The following is a 23,397-nucleotide window of genomic DNA, read 5'->3' on the forward strand; positions in this document are numbered from 1 at the left end:
ATATATTATGATGCTGTTACTTTCAACAGCGGCTAAAACGGTTTTTTGAGTATTTTGAGTTGGATATATATTTTGATAAATATATTAGTCTATGTCATCTCCCGTCATTTACGAAAGTGGTGAGATGCTGTCACTTTCTTTGTATGGTTTTTCGTCTAGATTCGGGACTTGGAGGTGGACAAATAACACACCGGAATTGTGATTTAATTACGTTAATATATACTAATGGTTACATTTATATAATTTCTTTTATGCGTAGCGCGAGTTAACAATGCTTACTCTCTGGCAGTCTGCCACATTCTGTCCGCCATTTTATGTTTCGCTTTCAACGGAAAGCGCTGTCGACAATGGCGACGTTGCAGATATTTTTAAACGGCCGCAATTTACAGCATTGCCAGCTTTATTATTATTTATTTTTGTAATCAACCCTTACTATTTGTAGGCTTGATACCGATTTGGACTTCTCCAGATTCACAGAGACATCCCCAAATGGGGACCATTTGGGAGTGTAACATCTACCATAGTATGGTCTGAGTTTTAATTTCAAAACTCAGCTAAATACGTCAATATTAGTAATTATTAAAAATCTAGCTTAATTTCAAAATCGGCTAAAACAGCAAAATCAGTAAAAGATATATGTTTTTTTTAGCCGCTTTTCAAAGTAAGCGCTTCATATGTCTTACAATTGTGGCGAAGGGTGGAGGTAGGCTGTGGAGATATGTCATAAACAGTGCAAACTAAACGTTGTCAGTCACACTTATTACTGATTGCAGATGGTATTGGTTAATTTTTAGAATTCAAGTAAACCCAGCCTTAAGCAAACCATAATATATATTAGATAAAAAAATATTCTTTTATCTATAAAATATCTAAAATTATGCCATTAAATCGTACATAATTTTGTTTTTTAATTTTTGAACGAAAAATTCTCTTGCCGCATCTATCGGCCAATCAGGGATTGTAATAATTTGATGATAAGATACAATTTTCTTTTGTGTAAACTGTCGATACACGGTGGAACTGCATTCTATTATTGATTAATTTAATAAAACGCATTTTTTTGTACTTATTTCACTTTTTTATTTAATAAATTTGGTCCAGTTTCGTCCGTCTCAAAGGATGAAAATGTCCCTTTGAGACGGACGAAACCGGTCCAAATTTATTAAATAAAAAAGTGGAATAAGTACAAAAAAAATATGCGTTTTATTAAATTAATCAATAATATAAGATACACTGTCAAACTCTTTGGTTTGTACCGGTAGTCCCAGAAGTACCCGACGTGACGTATAGATAGCAGTTGTTGTTTGAATATAGTGACCATGATAGAAACTACCAACCTTATAAAGCCTAAGTTTGAAGTTTGACGATGCTACATTGTTCAATAATTATTTGTCAGCCATCAACAGTGAACGCTCTCAGTGAATTTGTAAACATGGAAAAAATTGGTCATATTTATGTGATACAATACTTTCATTTGAAAGGCTTCAGTCCAACCAATATCAAAGCGGCGCTAGATTCTACTTTGGGGGTGTCTGCTCCTTTGTTTACAACAGTAACATATTATTCACCTGTTTCATTTAAACATGCTATCTCAAAAATTTTGTATAAATAGATATATAATGTATTTACTTATACATATATATTAATTCTTTTATTTTTTGTGTTACTTTTTTGTTTTTCTTTTTTATCTTTTGTATATTATTTAATTATTCATTATTCTTCCTCATTTTTCTCATGTAATCTTCTTATGTAATTTCTTTATATTTATGTTATTTTACTCTCTATCTTGTTAGGCTTAACTATATTATAATGTATATATGGAAACTTTGCTGGTTGCATTAACTTTTTATTATTATATTATAAATTTCTGTAATCAATATGTAACTGTTTGTTTTCCTTAATAAATAAAATAAAATAAAAAAAAATAGATGGCTGACTTTAAACGAGGCTGTACGAGCTGCCAAGACGAACATCGCAGTGGTCGACCAAATGAGGTGACCATGCCAGAAATGGTGCTGAAAATCCACAAAATGGTATTGGATGAACGTCGACTGAAATTGCGCGAGCTAGTAGACATGGTAAGCATTTCAAAAAGTTCTGTAGATCACATATTGACTGAAAATTTGGACATGAGAAAGCTGTGCGCAAGGTGGGTGCCGCGATTACTCACAATGAATCAAAAACAGCATCGTGGGGATGTTTCAATCGAGTGTTTGACGAAGTTTAACAGCAATAAAGCAGAGTTTTTGCGTCTATTCATAACCATGGATGAAACATGGGTCCATCACTACCTGAGACGAAAGAACAGTCAAAACAGTCGACTGAAAAGGGAGAATCGGCTCCAAAAAAGGCGAAGACAGTTCCATCTGCAGGCAACGTCATGGCGTCAGTTTTTTGGGATGCGCGTGGGGTAATTTTCATTGATTATCTTCAGAAAGGAAAATCAATCAACGGCGTGGCGTGTATTATGCAAAGTTATTGCAGCGTTTGAGTGATGAAATCAAGAAAAAACAACCGCATTTAGCGAAAAAGATAGTTTCGTTTCATCAGGACAATTCATCAGTTCACACATCCGTTATCTCGATGGCCAAAATCAATGAGTTAAAGTTTGAATTGCTTCCTCACGCACCCTATTCGCCAAATTTAGCCCCCTCGGATTATTTTCTGTTTCCAAACTTGAAAAAATGGCTCGGTGGTAAACGATTTGCCAACAATGAAGAGGTGGAGTCGGCGGTTGATGGCTATTTTGAGGAGCTCGACGATTCTCACTATAAACAGGGTATCAAAGCTATTGAACATCACCGGAAAAAGTGTATCGACCTAAAAGGAGACTACGTAGAGAAATAAAAAAAAAATACCAAATCTTTTGTGTTTTCTTTGTTAGGTCGGGTACTTCTGGGACTACCCTCGTATGAAGATTAAAGCACGGTTCAATCAATATCATGTTGCGAGATTACACTGCTAGGTTTTGTTATTCATACGGTTTTGTTATGCACACATTGAATGCACTATAATATAATAATGTCTAGGAATTCAAACCGGAGAAGAAACATGGGCAAGGGTCCGTTGGCTAGATGGAATTACATAAGAACAACATATTATTATGGTCATTGAAGGAAACATCAGAACCTATTTTAAGTTGAAAATCGTAGAGGAAGATGAAAGATATTTGAAAAATATAGAAGTTTATTACATTTTTCGGGTCTTCTCTGTTATACAAAATTAATTAAATATGACTGACAAAAGAGTTATAAGGTCCGCCAGTTATTATGACTTGTAACAAATCATATCTACTATCACTTAGTAAAGTGGCATTCACATGTATATAATTAAATACACTAATTGGTATATTGTAATTAATGATCGTAAACAAAGCAAATATATAATTAAATTGTAATTAAACCCACCTAATGGTATTTTGATATTTAAAATAGCATGTCAATACATTGGTTTCTAAAATGAGAAAACATTTTACATTATAATACTACTCAAATATTATTTGTTAGTTTATGACATACAGTCTGTGCCTTTCATAGAATGATGTTTATTGTCAATATATTTTGACTATTGAATTGTTTACAATATAATAGTTAATTATATTGTAGTATATATTGAATAGAGACAATCTGTCTTCAAATTTCTTCCTAGCACGATTTAATACCATTTTATAACATTTGACTGTGGCCTAATCGAATACTATAATATTATTATTATACTGAAGTGTATTAAATGTTTTGTGAAATAGTGTAAAAACATTAATCTGCATAATAATATGGAATCTGTAATTCGTAAATTATTGCTATTTATAATAATTGCCTCCATACTACTTTTTACGAAAGGAGAAAAACCTAAACGTGAGTACCTATTTTCATTTTAATATTGTGGTTTACTATAAGTCCAATAAGTTATTTCTCTACCCAGTAGTATTCACTTAAAAAAGCGGTTACTTTACTCTATTTTTCGCCAATGTTTCCTATTGCAGTGTCATAAAAATAAACTACTGTCCGACAAGAAGATCTAGGCAATAACCGGAAGTCGCTGGAGTCGAACTGCGATTAACTAAATAGGAGGGGCTTGTTAGTTCACAGTTTTAACACGTAGACAACTCGTTGATAACCGGAAGTCGTTGCAGTCGAAGTGCGGTTAAAAACAGGAGGGGCTTATTAATTAGTTCACAGTTTTAACATGTTGACAAGAAGATATTGTTCAACAGTAAATGGTAATAGATGTTTCTAAGATCTACTAAATTAAAATTAAATCAAAACAAAGATTCAGCTGTACAAAACTGTTGTGTGACCGACGCTGACATATGGAGTTGAGACATGGACCCCATACTCCACACCATTTTGCTTCTGAACCACTAAGCAATGAGACACTTCGCTGAACCTAGATAATTCATAGGTGTAGGGCTCGAAATGGACCGGAGCGCTGTTCCGGTTCGTGAAATTAATAAAGTTATCGCTCCGGCTCGTGGAAAAAAATAATTTGACCGACTGAGCTAGATATGCTATATAAGAAAATATCTAGAGCACTTATTTTTATTAAAATTGATAACTACGTTAATATTCTTCAAAAAATTGTCAAGCGCTCCGGCTTGTAAACTTTTCCATTTCGAGCGCTGCATAGGTGTTATGTGATTGGCACATACGTGTTTATTTTTTATAAATCTGACAACGGCAGACTCAAAATGCTGATGACTGTAGCAAAGATACCGGAATACCAACATCTGAATCTTTATAATCTTTAAATACTTTATTTGTGTCGCTGAGTTTCAAAACCCCCTATAACACCTTTTCATTTTGTTGAGAAAATCAATAAAAACATTTCAGTTTATGGATAAAGGGATTATCGATGTTTTTCTTTTTTTGCTCAATGATAGATTATTTTTGGAAATATTTTGCATATCTATTTATATTGTATTCTAGTCCACTGAGTAAATAAAAGACTTAAATGTTTGGTTGTAGCGGCTTTTATAAGTTACATAATGTTATAGCGGTTTTTGAACTACGCATTGAAGGTTATAGCGTATTTTGTTAGGGAAATTTTTGACAACTTAAATTCGGAATTTACCATTGGTGGCGCGTGGTAGGATGAAAAAGAGTTACATATTTTTATTTAATAAACGTTTTATTCATTTAAAATTAGTATTATAAGTAGGTAGATATTCTAAAATAGCAGTTTAAAATGAAAAAAACATTATCATCTTGTTCCTATATTACATAAATACAAATTTAAGGGAAAACTTTAATATAAAGACATAATTAAAAATTAGGAAACATTAAAAATTATTAAAAATGTTACAATTTTCATTGTTCAGTAAAAATAATTCAATTAAAAATACAATGCAATTTACATAAAAACACTGTATGTATAGCATATTTTTTCATTCTCACAAAAATAATATAAAATAAAATATATAGATTGGTTTTAAAAAATATGAGTGACGCGGTACTCTCATAATTTTACTGCAAACATGTTTCATTAAGTAAATTAATTGTTTGCCTTCTTTATTTTTCATAACATATTTTATAAGTCGATAACATGTAAATAAGTGAGTCAAATAATCTGTCACCGCGCGCTGAGCCAGTAGCATCACCACTTGAACTTGAATGTGAAAGGTATTTGTTATACTTATAAAGTAACTAAGTTATTATATGTAATAAATTATAAAACATTTCATAGTACCTACACATTGATAACATACAAGTGCGGTTTGTGAATGGCGCCATTGAAAAATGTTCCAAAATATAACAATTTACATGGTTTATCATCGCGCATTAGTGCCTGACCAATAAATCGGTTTTATGTGGTTTGGTGCTTACACGTTATGAAAAGTATCAAATTTAATATCAGAGCAACCATTTGAATAATACTGTAGAGCTAAATATTTTCTTTAAAACAGTGGCGTGCTTGACAAACAAACTGTTTTCTTCACAAAATCATACTGAAAATATTCTAAATAACATAACACTGCCACTCCTGAATATGTGATAAGTGATAAGGTCCAGAGCTACACCTACGCCCCCCCTCCTTTTGGAGGTGACAGTATCTACTAATAAAACTTGTAACTAAATGAAAGTGCTGGGTGGGACATCAACCCACATCCATTATACTCCTATAGCTTTACCAATTAAGCTTCTAGTAAAATTAGAATCTGCAGACATTCCCAACAACCATTATTTCAAAATCGATTAATATCATCGACCATCTTTTGTAATTTTAATTCACAATATTAACAAATGTCTCTGTACTGAAAGAGCTTGGCATTAAAGGACGTCTCTCAGCCAACTATAAGAGATACATTATCCAATTCATCGGTCACATGGTAAGACAAGATCTCTGGTGGCGTCGAAGGAAGGTGGTTGCGTGGGCGTGCGCCTTCCAACTGGTGCGACACCATCAAGAAAGCGAGTGAAGCAACAAGATCAGTACAGGATCGCTCTAGAGTCTAGATGGAAGGGGATTGATGGCAATGCTTGTAATTAATCAATGATCGCCGTCCTCAGTAATGAGGCAAATCATAATGAATAATACATTATTATTTTTTATTACCTGATTAATGAGTCAGTGTTATTCCAATTACTGTTACAGAAATTCAAGAATGCTTCATTCCACTATCTGATGGGAAAGGTGTATGCATCACCTTAGAGAAATGTCCAAAGCAAAGTCGGCTGCTGAAATTTTCCGGTGTCAAGCCCACCATCTGTAGTTCTGTTGGTAAACTAAGATAGTTTTATCAAAAATTGTATTATTTCAACTAATAAGTGTCTATAGCGTGCAGGTTCCCAACCCAAGGGGGTGAAAGATGTTTTCTAGGGATTCATCATCTAAACATAAACAATATACCTACTTTAAAAAAATATTGGCTGCAAATAATGCAAAATTCTTTTTTAATCGATATCTTGGTGTTTAAATAACAAACTGTCATATTTACATTTATCTATCTATACACTATACACTTAAAGGTACCCTGAGCTAATACATAATGGGGCCCCCAGAAAAATATCTACAGTAAACTCCCGATTATCCGTGCACGATACGATGTATACGATGATATAATAGCTCTTAGGAAAATTTGATCTGATGTTAGAAAGTCATTAAAAGATTCCTACAAACAAACCATGTTAAAATAATTGTCTGCTTTAGAAATGTATATATAGTATTTTAAAAAGAAAAACAACAGTTCGGATTATCTGTGTTTATCCGTGCTGCCTCCATCCATCATTAGCCCGGGTAATCGGGAGTCTACTGTAATTTAATCAGGATTTTATGAAATAATAATATATATTTTTGAAGTTATACTTCTTTTGGCGCATTTGGGAAATGAGATCAGAGTGTATTTTTGGCGTGTGACATGTAACACATAATTTATTTGATTATTGATTGGATTCGAACCACCGATTGTTCGGTTATCAGCCAAACGCACTACCTTTACGCCACAGTATGATACTGCAATCGTGACGATTATACAGTATAATATTATAATTTAGAATTGTTCCGTTGCCTAGGCAGCGAATTTATTATTGTCGGCCATTTGCAATTCCTTACGTAAACAAACGATTAAACGTCAGAGTGACAGTTGGTACTTTAAAAATAAAAACAACGAGAAACCATTATATAATTTAGTAATATAAGTTAAAGTGTATAGAATACGGCATTCCAATAAGCGGTCCTTTTTCTTGAGTGTGTAATTTAACAAGATAATTAAGAGCTAGTCAAAGAATCTAGTTTATCACAAGTTTTGTTTCTGTTTTGTTACGCCAAAGAAGTATAACTTCTAACGTGCGTACATAAGTACACACATCAATTTTTTTTGGTTTTTTGCTGTATGATATTGGATGTACATATTTCAAATACGAATATTGTATGTAAAATTGATTATTTTTGCACATCATAACATCTACACTACGGTGGCTTCTGATATTGGTGGATCTATGTTACATAGGGGCAGCTGTGTCATCTGCTTCAAGATTTTTCACATTTTCAAAAATAGTTTTAGACCTCGGAGCCCTGGACTATATTTAGCCCCCATTTAGCCTTATGGTAAATCCAGCCCTGAAGGTGGGGTAATAAATCTCTCCTGCCTTTTCAAGACAGGAAAAATTATGCAAGATTACATCATGTAACTATTATGCCGGACAGAAACTCCCGGGTGATTCAAAAAGAGTCGAGTACCTACTTGCCCAACGGCCAAAAAGTACATTGTGTTGCGGGTTCAACTGCCTCTTCTGGTGTTTTTGCACACTGCTAGGACTAGCGAAATATATTTAAACTAAAATGAATCGAGCCTTGATTGTCACGTTAACTAACCCATCGGTTTATATATCTCGCCTAAAATGGTGGTGATACTACATACTGTATTCTTAACATTTTCAGGAAAATCTGCCTTGATCTGCTGTACTGACGATGAAGTGCTAGTGGCCATTGGTAATAAATGATTACTTTATAATAATAATGCAAAAAAATAATTACAGTATATTTTTAAGATAGTGAATTTCTTCTTGATCTAAAACAGTGGTTTCCAAACTTTATGTTACTACGCCTCCCTTTTCAAAAAAACCAATCTTGGCGCCTCCCCCCCTTTATTTCATCAAATAATACAGACACCATTTTAAATAGTCAACAATGAACTAATGCAAAAATGAAAAAAAATATAAAAATAAACAAGGTTTTACTACTCATATTGTATTCATTTTTAAATTAATTTGTTTTTCATGCGATAAATGTGCTTGTTTATTATCACAATCAATTTCAATAGTAGTCAATCCAAATTCATCATCGTTCATTGACAAATGGATTCTATCATGGGCCGCACATCCGTAAACGGGTCCCCAGGCCAGGATCTTTAACCACATATTTAAAATATTTAATAGTAGCGCCTTTTTTTTACTATTAATAGAATAATGTGAAAAGTGCATTAGCAAACTAACCAAGAACTCAGTAAATAGAATTTTGTTTGCTTCAATATATCTGAAACATGGCAAACTCATGTTTTTTGTAATTTTGATTTCCAAAGATTTCCAAAATTTCCAAAGCTCTTGATTTTTTTATGAATGCCTTCATTTTGTCTTTTTAAATCAGTGAATGCATTAGTGGTCCTTGCATTGATTTATTCACTCATTTTTTTTAAATTTCAACCAAATTGACAAGTTTAACAATAAAATTATCGTTCCTAAACCAATTTGCCTGAAATCATTATGATTCAACACTTTTATTTCATTTTTTTACGAGATAGCCAGCGCGCTTCACAATAGTATAGAAGTGAGGTATTATAAAATTAGTCTACATATTTTCAGACAGATTTGCAAGCAACCTTTTATAGGACTGTTTTTTGTGTAGTTTATAACTTACGGCCGTTTTATAAACTATACATTTGCAAACTGCAAACCTGTGGCTACATTAATTGTGTTAAACTTTTCGCGTCTCCCTTTGCAACACTCCGCGCCTCTCAGTTTAGAAATCGCTGATCTAAAACATATTATACAGTATATTGTTTATCTAATTTCAGACAATGGAAAATTTCCTGATGATCCCAATATGATATTGAAAATTGAACAAGAAATGCGTCTGCGTGGGAATTATTTCTTGGATAAGATTTTCAATAACTCGACAAACTTTCATAGTTCTTTTGATAATAATAATAGCAAAATTCCCAACTACCCTGTTATTGAAAATACGACTTTGAAAATGTCTCTACAGGGAAATTATTTCTTGGATAGATTTTTCAATAATCCAACACACATTGAAAATTCTCTTCTAAATAATAGCAAAATTCCTGACAACCCTGTTCTAGAGAACACAACTTTGAGAATTAATCAAGAAATGCCTCTACGTGGAAATTTTTTCATTGATAGGATTTTTGATAACACATCAAACAGTCAAAGTTCTCTTGAAATCAATAGCAAAATCAATACGACAAAGTCCATCAGCGAACTGAGTAAGACTATTATTTATTTTATTTTAAGCTGTTTATTTACAAATACCAATATGTCCACATTTCAATATTTCCCCCGTAGTCCAGTACTTAAGAGCGTACATAAGTGAAACGACAAACAATTTTCAACTGTATGTAGAACGAAATTACGGCCAAGTTGTCATTCGGAGAGCGATAGTCGAGGCGTCTGCACGTCGATTCGTTTTGTCATGGCGTCGGATGAAAATATTCTTTAATCGTGTAAAGATGACTAAAAAACTTTACGTATGTACTTAAAAGAGAAAACAAATGTCAATGAATATACTATTATTATTACGAATATAATAATAAACATAACATAAAAAGGACGCATGTTGAACATTTATGACAAATTATATTTCGTTTGGCTTCCGTCATTTGCACCCGCAACCCACATTCCGCGCATCGCCTAGTCACGATCTTTTTAGATTTCTTATATTCGTCTAAAACGATCGTGACTACGCAACGCACAGATTGTGCAAACGACGCGTAACGAACAAAACATAATTTGTCATAAAAATTCAACATGCGTCCATTTAATGTTATGATTATTGTTATTTAAGTAATAATAATAATATATTCATCGACATGTTTTGTTTTTCGAGTAAATACGTAACATTTTCAGTCATCTTTACACGATTTAAGAATTAATTCATCTGACGCCATCACAAAACAAATTGATATGCAAACAGTTCGACTATCGCTCTCCAACTTACTGGCAACGCATGCAAAATTACGTCCCACCTATAGCTGAAAACTATTTTCCGTTTCACTGAAGTATGCTCTTAAGGCATTGGCCTTTCATCCGGGAGCGTTGGGCTCGATACCTGCTGAGGTCAAAATATATTTATGTGATTTCTCAAAGCCTGTGTGTTTGTAATTATTTCATTTCTATTGCTAAAACACTACTGTTCTACTACACTGCTTATTGTTATTAGTGTTGACCTGTGATCTGAGGTAAACAAACTCATCAGCTGAATCGATGCATTCTGTTTCGAGTACTGAGGAATATGTTGGATGAAAATATAGGTGTTTAATTATATAATTGCCTGGAGCCGACTTAAAACTAACTTCATACTTACAGAATGCGATGAGTACAGTAGAAGCCTAACGACAATAACTAAAGGCATGGTGACCCAAAAAGCAGTGGATATTCCGACATGCAGTTACGGAGTGACTCCGTTAATAGTCGGTGGAACAGAAGCTACTCCTGGAGAATTTCCTCATATGGTATGCATACGTCTTGTACTACATCATTTTTTATTCAAGGTTTTAAGAATGTTGGATTATTATTATTGAAATACCTCAGAAACATACCTATTAGAAAAACTCCTTGGAACCAATGGAATTTAAACTCATATCTTTCACTGTCTGAATTAGTAGGTACCTTATCCTTTAAGTTATAAATTCGCATATTATGATTCATGCAAATTAAAACTAATAAATAACTAAGATTATCTGGGCTACTTCAAAGTCTGCCAAATCAAAGGCGATCAGCTTTGTAAATAATTAAGTAAAAGATATTTTACATTTTTTTACAACGTTTTTCTTAGCTCGTATTCTTATTTGTCCGGTACAAATCTTGCAATCGATTTTTAGTTAACTTCCCGACTAGCTAGACAATTCAAACTTTTAGAATATATCAGAACATGATGCCAATGCATTCTTTTAATACTTTTAGCCATCTTTAAGTAGAATTGAATTCATTTTCAGTTAATTCTGTTTCGTATGATAAGTTATTTCGACACCATTATTGGTTGTTAGGGGTCTGGGGTCCTAGCAACTAAATTATTAATATATACATGCGTTACTATGGAAATCAATATGACATGTCAAAGTACAAATTGTTTTGATCGTTTAAGCTAGTCAAGTCAAGTTTATATGATTCAACAGAAAATTTAAAAATGTTGTATATAAAAAGTTCTTTTTATATTGTAATTATTTAACTTAATCAATCTAGCGTGTACGGAATTGTAGAATGCATAAACGTGCTTTTGGCATACATCCGATTAATGAAAACACTTTAAACTGTAAAATACATATTGTCACTGTAGGATTGGTTTGTCGAATAGACCAAATGTCAAATTTTCAGGAGACGAAAAACAAATTTCATTATCCTATATTTAAATACTTGGAGGTATTTAAATTGTTGTTTTTACAGCATATGAATTCTGTATTCATTACAAAGCAATTTAAAGAAAAAGATGGTTCTGGTCCATTTAGATACAAAAAAATCATTCTGCATTAAAAGGACGATTTCGACAAAAACGGATATTCGACAAACCAATCCTATAGCGACGATATATCAAATTTCATCTTTTGTATTCTGACTAGTATAACTACAGTAGTACTGCACATCATCATAATTACGTTACGTACCCTTTAGGCCCTCCTTGGATGGCCGCTGATCGAAGAGAACAACTTCAAGTGGGCATGCGGCGGTTCTCTCATCAGTGAAGAGTTCGTATTAACCGCAGCTCATTGCACCTTCCTCAGAGACAATTCGGTTTCCAGGTATTGATACACCCCTGTTACAGGCGGGCTTCTCCCGGTGTAAAATAATCGTTTAGTAGTCATAAGTCGAAACGTAACCCTGACCTCTAGAAACGGCTTCATAAAACATCTAATCTGATTCCTTGCTCAACTACGTAAATTTTTTTTTATTCATAAGTAAAGGCCTTCGTCCGGTGTCTGAAAATCACATACTGGGCGGAGGTGTAATTAATATAAATTTAATTTGATTTAAAAAGTTTAAATGATGATGGATGAGAGAGATAATTTTAAGAATAAATATAAGTATTCATATATAATAAATTTTGCCGCGCTTGCCGGCAACGTTAAAATCTCCACGCGCCTGCGCCGGGGTGGTCCCCGTGATTCGTCAAATCAAAAGCATCACGCGATAAAATTTGGCCACGGCGTGCGTACGGGGAATTTGAAAAAGAAAAAGAAAGTTAGTAAGCGTCCTTTGTAAACCGTGTACGGACCTGCGTAACTAATTGTAAAAACAAAATATGTAATGGACTATAAAGTAACGTTGTCCAACCAAATATTAAAATATATAACGCTAAGACCGCACGAGAAAGACTTAGTGTTTTATTTAATTTTACCAACATATATAAATCCTTTTTTTATCTTTTTTTGTGGATCCGGGGTTCGATGGACACCTGAGCTAGCCGCTGGAACCCCGGGCATCTAAGTATGAAAACTAGTTATTTGATTTAAAATATACACGTCCGACATAACAAACTTGTGTTGTACACATAATTATCACCCCTTATTGTACTTTTTGGAATGGCAGTTAGAAACGCACGTAGCATCGGTGTCTCTTCCGTAGGCATTCCCATATTTTACAACGTTTTTCTTAGCTCGTATTCTTATTTGTCTGGTGGTTCTTTGTCCGGTACAAATCTTGCAATCGATTTTTAACTAGCTTCCCGACTAGCTAGACATTTGAAACTTTTAGAATATATCAGAACACGATGCCAATGCATTTTTTTAATACTTTTAGAATTGAATTCATTTTCAGTTAATTCTGTTTTGTATGAAAAGTTATTTCGACACCATTATTGGTTGCTAGGGGTCTGGGGTCCTAGCAACTAAATTATTAATATATAGGTATGTGCGCAGCGCTCGAAATGGAATATTTTACGAACCGGAGCGCTCATTATTTTATGAATATGTTAACATAGTTATCTAATTGCTTGTGTATTTTATAAAAATATGTGTGTTATGCCGTGTCCACATTGGCAACAAGTTGCTGGCAACCTCATTAAATTTCGATTAAAATAATTTTTGGTCAAACAAATTTTGATAATTATCGTGAAATTTAATGAGGTTACCAGTGTGGGCAAACTTTTAGATTTTTACGTTAAATGGCAAATCTAGCTCACTGTCAAATTAATATGTCCACGAGACGTAGGATAATTTTGGTGATTTTACGAACCGGAACGGCGCTCCAGTGCGTTCCGGTCCATTTCGAGCCCTCTACGTGCGTTACTATGGAAATCAATATGACATGTCAAGTACAATTTTTTTTGATCGTTTAAGCTAGTCAAGGCTAGTAAAAACGTTGTATATAAAAAGTTCTTTTTATCAAGTAATTATTATTAATAGGCTTAAGATTTTGCTATCCAAAATTATTATACCCTTTCGTATATTTATACAACATTGCATTTATTCGAATTATATCTACAATCTCAATTAACCCAAAACAAATGTAGAATTTTGTGTTCCCTGTTTCCCATTAATTATTAATGTGTTATCAGGCGTACGGATCTCAAATGTGGAAAAATATTGGATAAACTTAAACATGTGTTAAAGAATCAATAGTTGTCTGTATCATAATAATATGCATTAAAGTTAGTCACGCAAATGTAACACGCATTGAATTTAAGGGCAGTCGGCGCACTTTCTTTTATTTGTGTTACATGATTTAACCGTCATAAAGTACCCTCCTTCAAAACCTTGGTTCATGGTGATGGCTTTATACATTTCTATCTTATTAATCTATTCTGTGCAAATATATTTTACAAAGACCAACGTTCAATGACTTCTTTTTGGCTGCTTTAATGTTAGTGTAGGTAAGCCTTTCAGATAATTTAATCAATAACCTCTGTGACCTTTTTTATCACTGTAGAATCAGAGTAAAGTCTTTCTCTCACCACCCAGAGATATCACTATAAAAAGCACCATTTTTCTTTTATAGTTCAGAGCCGACAGTCGTCCGATTAGGAGAACACAAGATTGGCGTTAATGTCAGCAAAGAACTTCAAGACATTCGAATTTCTTCCATCATACCTCACCCCAACTACGATCCGCCCAAAAAGTATCACGACATCGCTGTGATAAAACTTGAAATACCTGCAAGGTTTGTTGAAACTTTGAATAAAATAAAATTGGTATTTTTTACTCTTAAGCCGAACACATTTTGGGCATCCAGAGGTTTATTTACAAGGAATGGTTTCTAGACATTTGACCATTCGCTCAACTCATTTTGTTTTGTTATGTCAAAGAAGTATAACTTCTAACGCACGTACATAAGTACACACACCGATTTTTTTTCTGACTATTGAAAAGAATAACCATTGTTTAATTTTATGTGGAATTCGCTTAATTGAACCAAAATGCCGTAGACTCAATGTGTCTCAATTAAGTGGAAACAGTTGTATTTTAAAAATCATTTTCACTCTCTAATTGTAAAAAAGGTTTTAAACAAAGGAGTCCAATGTCTTTGGTTTTAAATCTGTTTCAAGGTGTCAAGGATAGACCATCGATACTTTGGTTCCAAATATACAATCGAAAACATCACAGTGGAACCCCATTTTATGTATCCGGAATTCAATTTTTCTACTAATATGTGTACTTTTATAGTTATAGTTTTTTCATATGGATATTTTGGTTACATCTATATAGAGAAAGTTACAACATCTTTGATTTCAGATTTGGAATACTCGTTAGACCTGCATGCCTAGTCCAAAAAATCACTCTCGACTATGAAACAGTCACCGCCACAGGCTGGGGAGCCGTTCGACACGGTCAGTAAATCCATTTTGATTCATCCTATCTTAAGCTGTCCACCTTGTCAGAATCCCGGCAGCCGCAATTGTATTTCATCGAAAGTTATTTCAGAAAAGTCCATAGAAAGAAAAAGACTGTTATTGGTTGCTAAGGGGGTAGTCCTAGCAACTAAATTATTAATATATACGTGCGTTACTATGGAAATCAAAATGAAATGTCAAAATGACATTTCAGTATTCTATATTTGTTTGTTTTTTATTTATTTCATATCAAGTACAAGTTTGAGCATATTGAGCATAATAATTCAACAGAAAATTTAAAAACGTTGTATGTAAAAAGTTCTTTTTATCTTGTAATTATTTAATTCCAGCCAGAGCGGGATCAGACGTTCTCTTGAAAGTGGATTTGAAAGTGATGCCAAATAATTTGTGCAGTCCGCTGTACAAAAAGTCTTCAAGGAGTCTTCCTGATGGAATTGTAGAACAGCAATTGTGCGCCAGAGATGATGGGAAAGACACATGTCAGGTAAATAGAGATTACTATCAAACATACGTACATAGAGTTGGGTTTTGGGAATTTCTCGAAGGGAATTCATTCATTCGTTTAAAAAAAAAAGATTTTTTTTTCGGTTAGGTACATGTTCAAACACACGCGTTAACATGATATTACTCCCTACTTCAGTTTTAGTTTGTCAATTTATGGCTACGGCCGTATGTTGTAGCTTAACCACTGGGGAATGCCAAAAGAAATGGCGTATTTCAAAAAAACACTACCTTATTCTTAGGTCAATAATTATTATAAAGCAATCATTATTCGTAGGATGTTTATCACACTTAAATGGTCAAAGACATAGCTTATAATTAGTATCTTTAGAATTATCTTCAAATGTGTTAATCTTGCCCATTTTTTGAATAATAAGATGCCTAATTCTTGTCAAATTTGGGATCACAGAGATTATCAATATAATTTTTTATCGTAAATATTTCACTATAATAATGTCGACATAAATTATACCGATGGTTTTATAAATGTGTTTAAAAAATAATAAATGTAACAAATCTTAACACCACTGCACAGTTATGTACCGAAATATGACTATATTCTAAAACATTAGAGCGAGAGGTTTAAAAGAATACTATTTTATGTAATAAAAATACTTTATGCAGTCATCAAATGTTTAAAATAAATATAAAGGATAATAAGGCTTCAAAATTATATAGATTATCTACAACATTTAAGGAATGTCCAGGATCATGCTTTGAAAATACAATAAAAGCTCGATTTTGACCTACGCTGAGCATGTCCGCCCTTAAATTTATTTTTTCTACTGTCATGTTGACAGATAAAGAATTCCATACTCTGGCGAATTCACGCACTCGGCAGATAATTTACCTAATTCATGAATAGGGCAACGGGCTTGACTATTACATGAATTAGGCAAAATTTTGCCCATTTCATGTAATAGTCAATTTCGCAAATTCGGCGTAACACATACATAGAACCAGAATTTCATGTTTCATGTGTTAATTGTTTGTATTTTATGACAAGTTTGGGAAGGCCCTATATTATTTAAAAATAATTAGAATTAATAAACTATTTAAAGAAATATTCAAATTATATTTTATACTGTCAGTGAGATTTTGAAATATCATTGATTTCGTATGTCGTAGTACATATTCATCAATTATAGTAATACATAATATCATATTATTATCTACGAACATGACATGTCTCATAATTTTGACTGATCAAGTGTGCATTATATTTTTCGGTTGCTAATCGTTTACATTTGTCTAATAGGCACTTTTTATCACGACCTATCATAACTTATCATTACTACCCGTAGGGTGATAGCGGTGGGCCCCTTCAGACATCAGATGACACCAATTACTGTATGTTCCGCATCGTCGGCGTGACCTCATTTGGGACAGGATGCGCATCTCCGGATTCTCCAGGAGTTTACACCAGTGTGGCGCATTATCTCAAGTGGATCGAGACAGTCGTGTGGCCAGTAGGCTAAGCCAACGATATCCAGTCATTTTTTTAGAAAACACGAGATAAAATGCAAATCCCCATTCTCTGAATCCACAGAATATTTAAAAGGCAACATTAATTATTTTGAAAAAAATATTTTAAACCATTAAATTTGTATTGTAATACTTAATAATATATAGTTTTTTTTCACAAAAGACTTTTATTCTGGTAACTGTCCATTAGTAGTCCATTTAGCTAATTCATGAGCTTAGGAATATGGGAAAAGAGAGAGAATATCACAAACAACTTTGTAGCTCAGGACCAATGTGTCTTAAGTCCGATTTTGTCGAAACCTACATAAAACCCACGATGGCCGCGTGGCTTAAGTGTCGGCCTATGACGTCATAGGTCCCAGGTTCAAATACTGAGTCTGGCAAGTACCTACACATATTTCATTACTTATTGTATTATTAAGTCACATCTCTCTGTATTTTTATTACAATGTTTTTCTTAGCTTGTATTCTTATTTGTCCGGTGGTTCTTTGTCCGGTACAAATCTTGCAATCGATTTTTAACTAACTTCCCGACTAGCTAGACATTTGAAACATTCAGAATATATCAGAACACGATACCAGTGCATTTTTTTAATACTTTTAGCCATCTTTAAGAGGACGTTCTACAGAATTGGCCTTGAGAATTGAAAATATGATTTTTTAACATGTGGTCCATAATATCTGGTCTACTAGTTAATATAAAAAGGTCGTGTCAAAGTTGTTTGTGTTAATAAATTTGCTCTGTGACTGATCTGACTCATATTTCACATTTATTTCATCAGGGCTGTCGAAGACATAAATCATAATATATATTTATAATTTTAAATTTTTATTTATAATATATATTATTTAAGTTTTGTGCATCTAATGCCGGGTCCACACTGGCAACAAGTTAATTTGCTGGCAACCCCGTTAGATTTTACGATAATTATTGTAAAATTTCTTAAGCAATTATGGTAAGTATCGTAAAATTTAATGAGGTTGCCAGCAACTTGTTGCCAGTGTGGAAATGGCTTAATATCCACTGTGGTTCACGTAGTGGCATGGACCTGGGGTTAGCTAATTCAGAAAGTCAACACCCATGATAGAATTTTTTCCAGTTTTGGTTGCATTATATTCCAAAACTCTTCTGTAAAAATCGTTTCCGAGTTTATAAATGGAAATTTTTCGGTGTACATAGTAAACAAACCTACGAATAAAAAAAGACAAAAAGGAACATACTGATTCATCGCAGTAAAATCTGGTAATCAAATTCGCCATTTTGAAAAGCGACGATTTTGCGTAAACAAATATCACGTGGTCTGTACGTGTGCGGCAAACTTCGAATGTGTTTGTAATTTTGTGCAAAGTGCGAATGTAATGTTTTCAAATAATTGATATGGATTAATTATACCATCGTATTATTTTCTCGAAATCATAAACATACTATAATAGTATTTGAGTATCAACCTATGTTCAATTTGAATTGGGTTATAATAATAATATACCCGTATATATATCAATAGTATGTTTGCTACAAAATCCACCCAAGTTATCAGTACGTACTTGCACAGGTTTGATTAAAAACCATGATGAAATTAACATTTAAAAAATATGAATGCTTAATATTATTTTGACAGCCCTGTTTTCTGATCGGCTTCATCTCGCAGGTGTTCATAAAATAATAATAATTCTCCGCGCGCGGGAATTGAATTCATTTTCAGTTAATTCTGTTTTGTATGAAAAGTTATTTTGACACCATTATTGGTTGCTAGGGGTCTGGGGTCCTAGCAACTAAATTATTTATATATACGTGCGTTACTATGGAAATCAATATGACATGTCAAGTACAAATTTTTTTGATCGTTTAAGCTAGTCAAGTCAAGTTTATATGGTTCAACAGAATTTTTAAAAACGTTGTAAGTATATAAAAAGATCTTTTTATCTTGACATTGTTTGTTTGACTTGTTGTTGACACTTATTTTATGTCATGTCGTGAACGCTTTGAATTTGTAATTTGTTATGTTCATTATAATATTATGTAAAATAAATAAATTCGATATTGTTTTTCAATAATTTGTGTATGAGTCAGAGTATGGACCTAATAGGTAGAGCAAGTGGCTGACATCCATTTCTCGTAAAAACAAAATCTGTTAATACAAACCTCTACTCTGTGGAGGCCCATATCACACCCTCGCAACTAAACTGCCACAATCCAAAAAACGTCAAACAGAGAAAATCAGCTTTGAAGTTTTTACCTTTCGCTTTTTTGTACTGTGTTATGGAATGTTTAGATATTAAATGAAGTTTTGACTTGAATTTGATGACTTAGAGATATGAAACATATACTATGAACGATAGACAATGAAACGTAGTAATTAACTCAAAACACGTAAATTTGGACTTGTGGCGGTTTAGTTGCGAGGGTGCGATACGACCTTATTAGGATCGGACATGGTTGAATAAAATGATCATATCTTACAGAGCCAATTATTCACCTTTTGAGACTATTCATAACAGAGACCTAAAATTCCTAGAACCGTAAAGCCTATTATGTGACATTAACCACTTGAAAAATCTTAAATTGCATTTCCATCAAGTATTCTTTTTGGACTTAACCGGTTCTATGCCTTTAGTGAGTTTTCTCGCTCTATGAAGCCGTGATCGACAGGCCGCACATACGAATCTCGCGTGTATCTCATCCGACTTCGTAAGTAGTTACAATAGTCCATACCACAGAACAGATAATAAATAAAATACCGATAGGCTATATTCAATACGCCGCATGTTGATGCAGGGTTTTTAAATGTGTGAGTGTCCTACGAAAATGAAGAACGCATTATGCACGTGCAATAGTGTGTGTAATACACCAACATTAAATGAGCGTAAATGCATAAACTGAGAGCAGTTTTCAGTATTCGACGTACAACGTATTCTTGACACGTGTGTAAGTTTAACCCGGATTCTTCCTTACTCGAGTCGGTTACCTGCCATCGCCTTACCCGTTAAGTATTTCAGTTCCCATTATTTCTGAGTTCCCTGGTCCATACCATTACCAGTGGAAGAGAATAAACAGAAAAAAATGTTTATATTGAATTAGGTAACCAGTTCTATGCCTTCAATGAGTTTTCTCACTCTAGGACAATGATACTCAACATTTTTATTCTTCGGGCCAAATACATATATTTGTAAAGTAACGCGGGCCGCATCACTACTGGTGTGACGAAAAAAATCATGAAACCCCCCCTTTTTTACAAAACATTTTTGAGATTTTAAAAATTATAAACTAAAACAGAATAATAATAATATACATATCTGTTCGTCAAAAATTACAATAGTGAAAAAAGTAAAACTCAAAAGTAATGTGTATCCAAGCGTTTATTTCAAAATTAATGTGATTTTTGACATTGAGATAAATTTTCAACAATTTTAGACAAATCGGGTTTATAATTGCTGCATGCTACCCTCAATACGTCATCAAGGTGAGAATCAGTAAGTCGATTCCTGTATACGTTTTTTGCATATTTCATTTTGGAATACGATGATTCACAAAGATATGTTGATGCAGTAGGAAGGCACAATTTTGTAGTCTTGTATTTTTTACGCGCGTTCTTGTCTGCCAAATATTTGTTTTTTTGGGAATAAATCTACCGTGTGCAATAGCAACACTCTTATACCTGATCTGATGTGGACCATAATGACAATCATCTTCGGGTGTCACTATCATTCTGTGTGTCAAAGTCCAAACGAATCTCAAGATATACGAAATTTAGAAAGCCAGATTTTTAAAAATCATGTTCCTGATAATAAATGTGTTTCGGGCCGCACATAAAAGCTTAAAGGGCCGCAGGTTGAGTATCGCTGCTCTAGGAGGCCGTGATTGGTAGAAATTTCGCAAGTTATCTTGTCCAATTTTAAATTCAAATTACTAGCCACTGTCAATTGATTTGCATAATCTAATAAGTTAAACACACAGCGACATTTGTTTGAATAATTATGAAATACTAAGCCACAAATTATCAGTATTATACGAATTTAATAAGAGCTTCGCTCTACATTCAACGTATGTCGTTAAAAATCTGCTGCCTGTCAGATACTGCCATAGTAATATTGTGAGACAGAAAAGATAAAGCCGTACTAGCTCTCAGGTACAGGATAATAAAAGGGTTACACAATAATGCTTTCATATCTTTGATTTATTAATAATAATAAGTTTTGACATAGGAATAGACAATAAATAAGGAAATCACTTTGATTCATTTTACTGGAAATGTACACTTTGAGACTGGAGTAATTGGTATTTTTCACTTATTAACTAATATATTATTATCATATTGCCAAGTTATTAAATTAAAGATTAAGAATTAACATTGGACTTGTTTTAAAGCTAGATATATTTAAAACAAAACAAACTTAAATCAAACATATTAGGTATATTTATAAAATAAGTATAAAATGAATTCACAAACATACTGGTAATGGAAAAAAACATTTTCTATATCATAAATAATTCAAGAAATTACTAAGTTTATTATTCAAGTCGCCACTGAAATGAAAGCATTATAATAATATACCTACAATTTAAAAGTATATATTATTATGTATATGATTGTAGTATTTGCTTCATTAAAACATTAACAAAACAGTAAGACCTTATTAGCCAGTGCAATATTGCATCTATTCTATACACAACACTGCTATTGGCCGCTATCAGCAGCTATCGAGGGTAGTTTTTCATATTTTTGTATTGAAGTATTATAATTTTTACAATAACTTAGTTGTAATTGTACAAAAAGTGCTATGTTTTAACAGCACCTCTCTTCGCCGTGCTAATTTTTAGAGCGAGAAAGACAGTTTTGACAGTTTAGACGGCTAACTTATTGTAACAATTATAATACTTCAATACAAAATATGATAAACTACCCTTGATAACCGCCGATAGCAGTTTTGTGTATAGAAGAGATGCGCTGAAATAAATAAAGCACTAAGTCCCAAAAAAAAAAAACTACAAATAACCATCGATAAATACCCTATAAAAGGTCCAAGTGGTAATAAAATCGGTGTGGCCAAGAAACATAAAATAAATTCGGACAAGATGTAAGTCCAATATGTGCTATTATATGAAAGGTCCTAAGTGCCACATGGCAGCACTCAAATTACTGAGTTTAAGTCCTGTGACTGCTTGCAAAAAACATTTTTTTTTTAAAATCTACCAACTACAATTTTTGTTTTGATAAACATCACACGATTTTGAGTATTTTTGACAACTCCCCCTTTTAATTTTTATCCCCATGTTCAAAACAAATTTTGAAAGTAGCCGATATATGTACTGGATTACTTTTTTAGGTTAGGTTAGGTTTTCATTCTTGAATTCATGAATTTTTCTAAAATCAGCTATGAAAATTGAATTACATGCACCTAACCCTTATACGTAAGAGGTATCGATTTAGTTAATTTTATGCCGCATGACATCAGAACCCCCTACCCCCATCTTATGACATCATATGTGGACGACCTTTAGAGCTTTATTTATTTTAGTTATCCAATAATAATATATTAATGGCAACTGGGGTGTTTGGAGAAATGGGTCCAATTGCCAAAAGGTCGAACATTATTATTTTTTTACTAAATTCATTCTATGTAGGTACCAATGCTCGTAGTATAAAAAAAAGAAAATGTGAGTCAAGAACCAAAATAAGATTATACTTTTAATACTCGATGTCACTGAAAAGGTATACTCGTTTGTAGAGAAGAGCATTATGTCTTTTGTTAATTTCCTAAGAATAATAAATTTGGCAATGAACCGCAATTCAACAAACACTTTTCAACTGGTTAAGACTATACCTCAGTTGAGGTCTAAAAAAATCGTGGCTAGGCGATGCGCGGATTGCGGGTCGCGGGTGCAAATGACGCATGCCG

At 33.1% G+C, this 23,397-nt stretch overlaps 1 protein-coding gene across 1 annotated transcript; it reads left to right on the forward strand.

The window, feature by feature from the left end:
- Window positions 1-11,080: 11,080 nt before the first annotated feature.
- On the forward strand, window positions 11,081-17,492 carry LOC147072634 (serine protease snk-like). The gene is made up of 6 exons (XM_085946251.1): window positions 11,081-11,182; window positions 12,339-12,466; window positions 14,661-14,822; window positions 15,395-15,489; window positions 15,843-15,997; window positions 17,319-17,492. Exons 1-6 carry the CDS (start codon window positions 11,081-11,083, stop codon window positions 17,490-17,492), a joined length of 816 nt encoding a protein of 271 aa, XP_085802377.1.
- The last annotated feature ends 5,905 nt before the right edge of the window (window positions 17,493-23,397 follow it).

The sequence above is a fragment of the Rhyacophila brunnea genome, unplaced genomic scaffold, assembly GCF_057557595.1.
Source record: "Rhyacophila brunnea isolate RB1 unplaced genomic scaffold, BYU_Rbru_1.0 scaffold_19, whole genome shotgun sequence".
In the NCBI taxonomy this organism is placed as follows: domain Eukaryota; kingdom Metazoa; phylum Arthropoda; class Insecta; order Trichoptera; family Rhyacophilidae; genus Rhyacophila; species Rhyacophila brunnea.

Coding starts and splice junctions, on each gene's coding strand:
- LOC147072634 (XM_085946251.1), top strand. CDS start 11,081: ATGGTGACCCAAAAAGCAGTGGATATTCCGACATGCAGTTACGGAGTG. Junction 12,467..14,660: donor AGAGACAATTCGGTTTCCAG/GTATTGATACAC, acceptor TTTCTTTTATAG/TTCAGAGCCGACAGTCGTCC. Junction 14,823..15,394: donor AAACTTGAAATACCTGCAAG/GTTTGTTGAAAC, acceptor CTTTGATTTCAG/ATTTGGAATACTCGTTAGAC.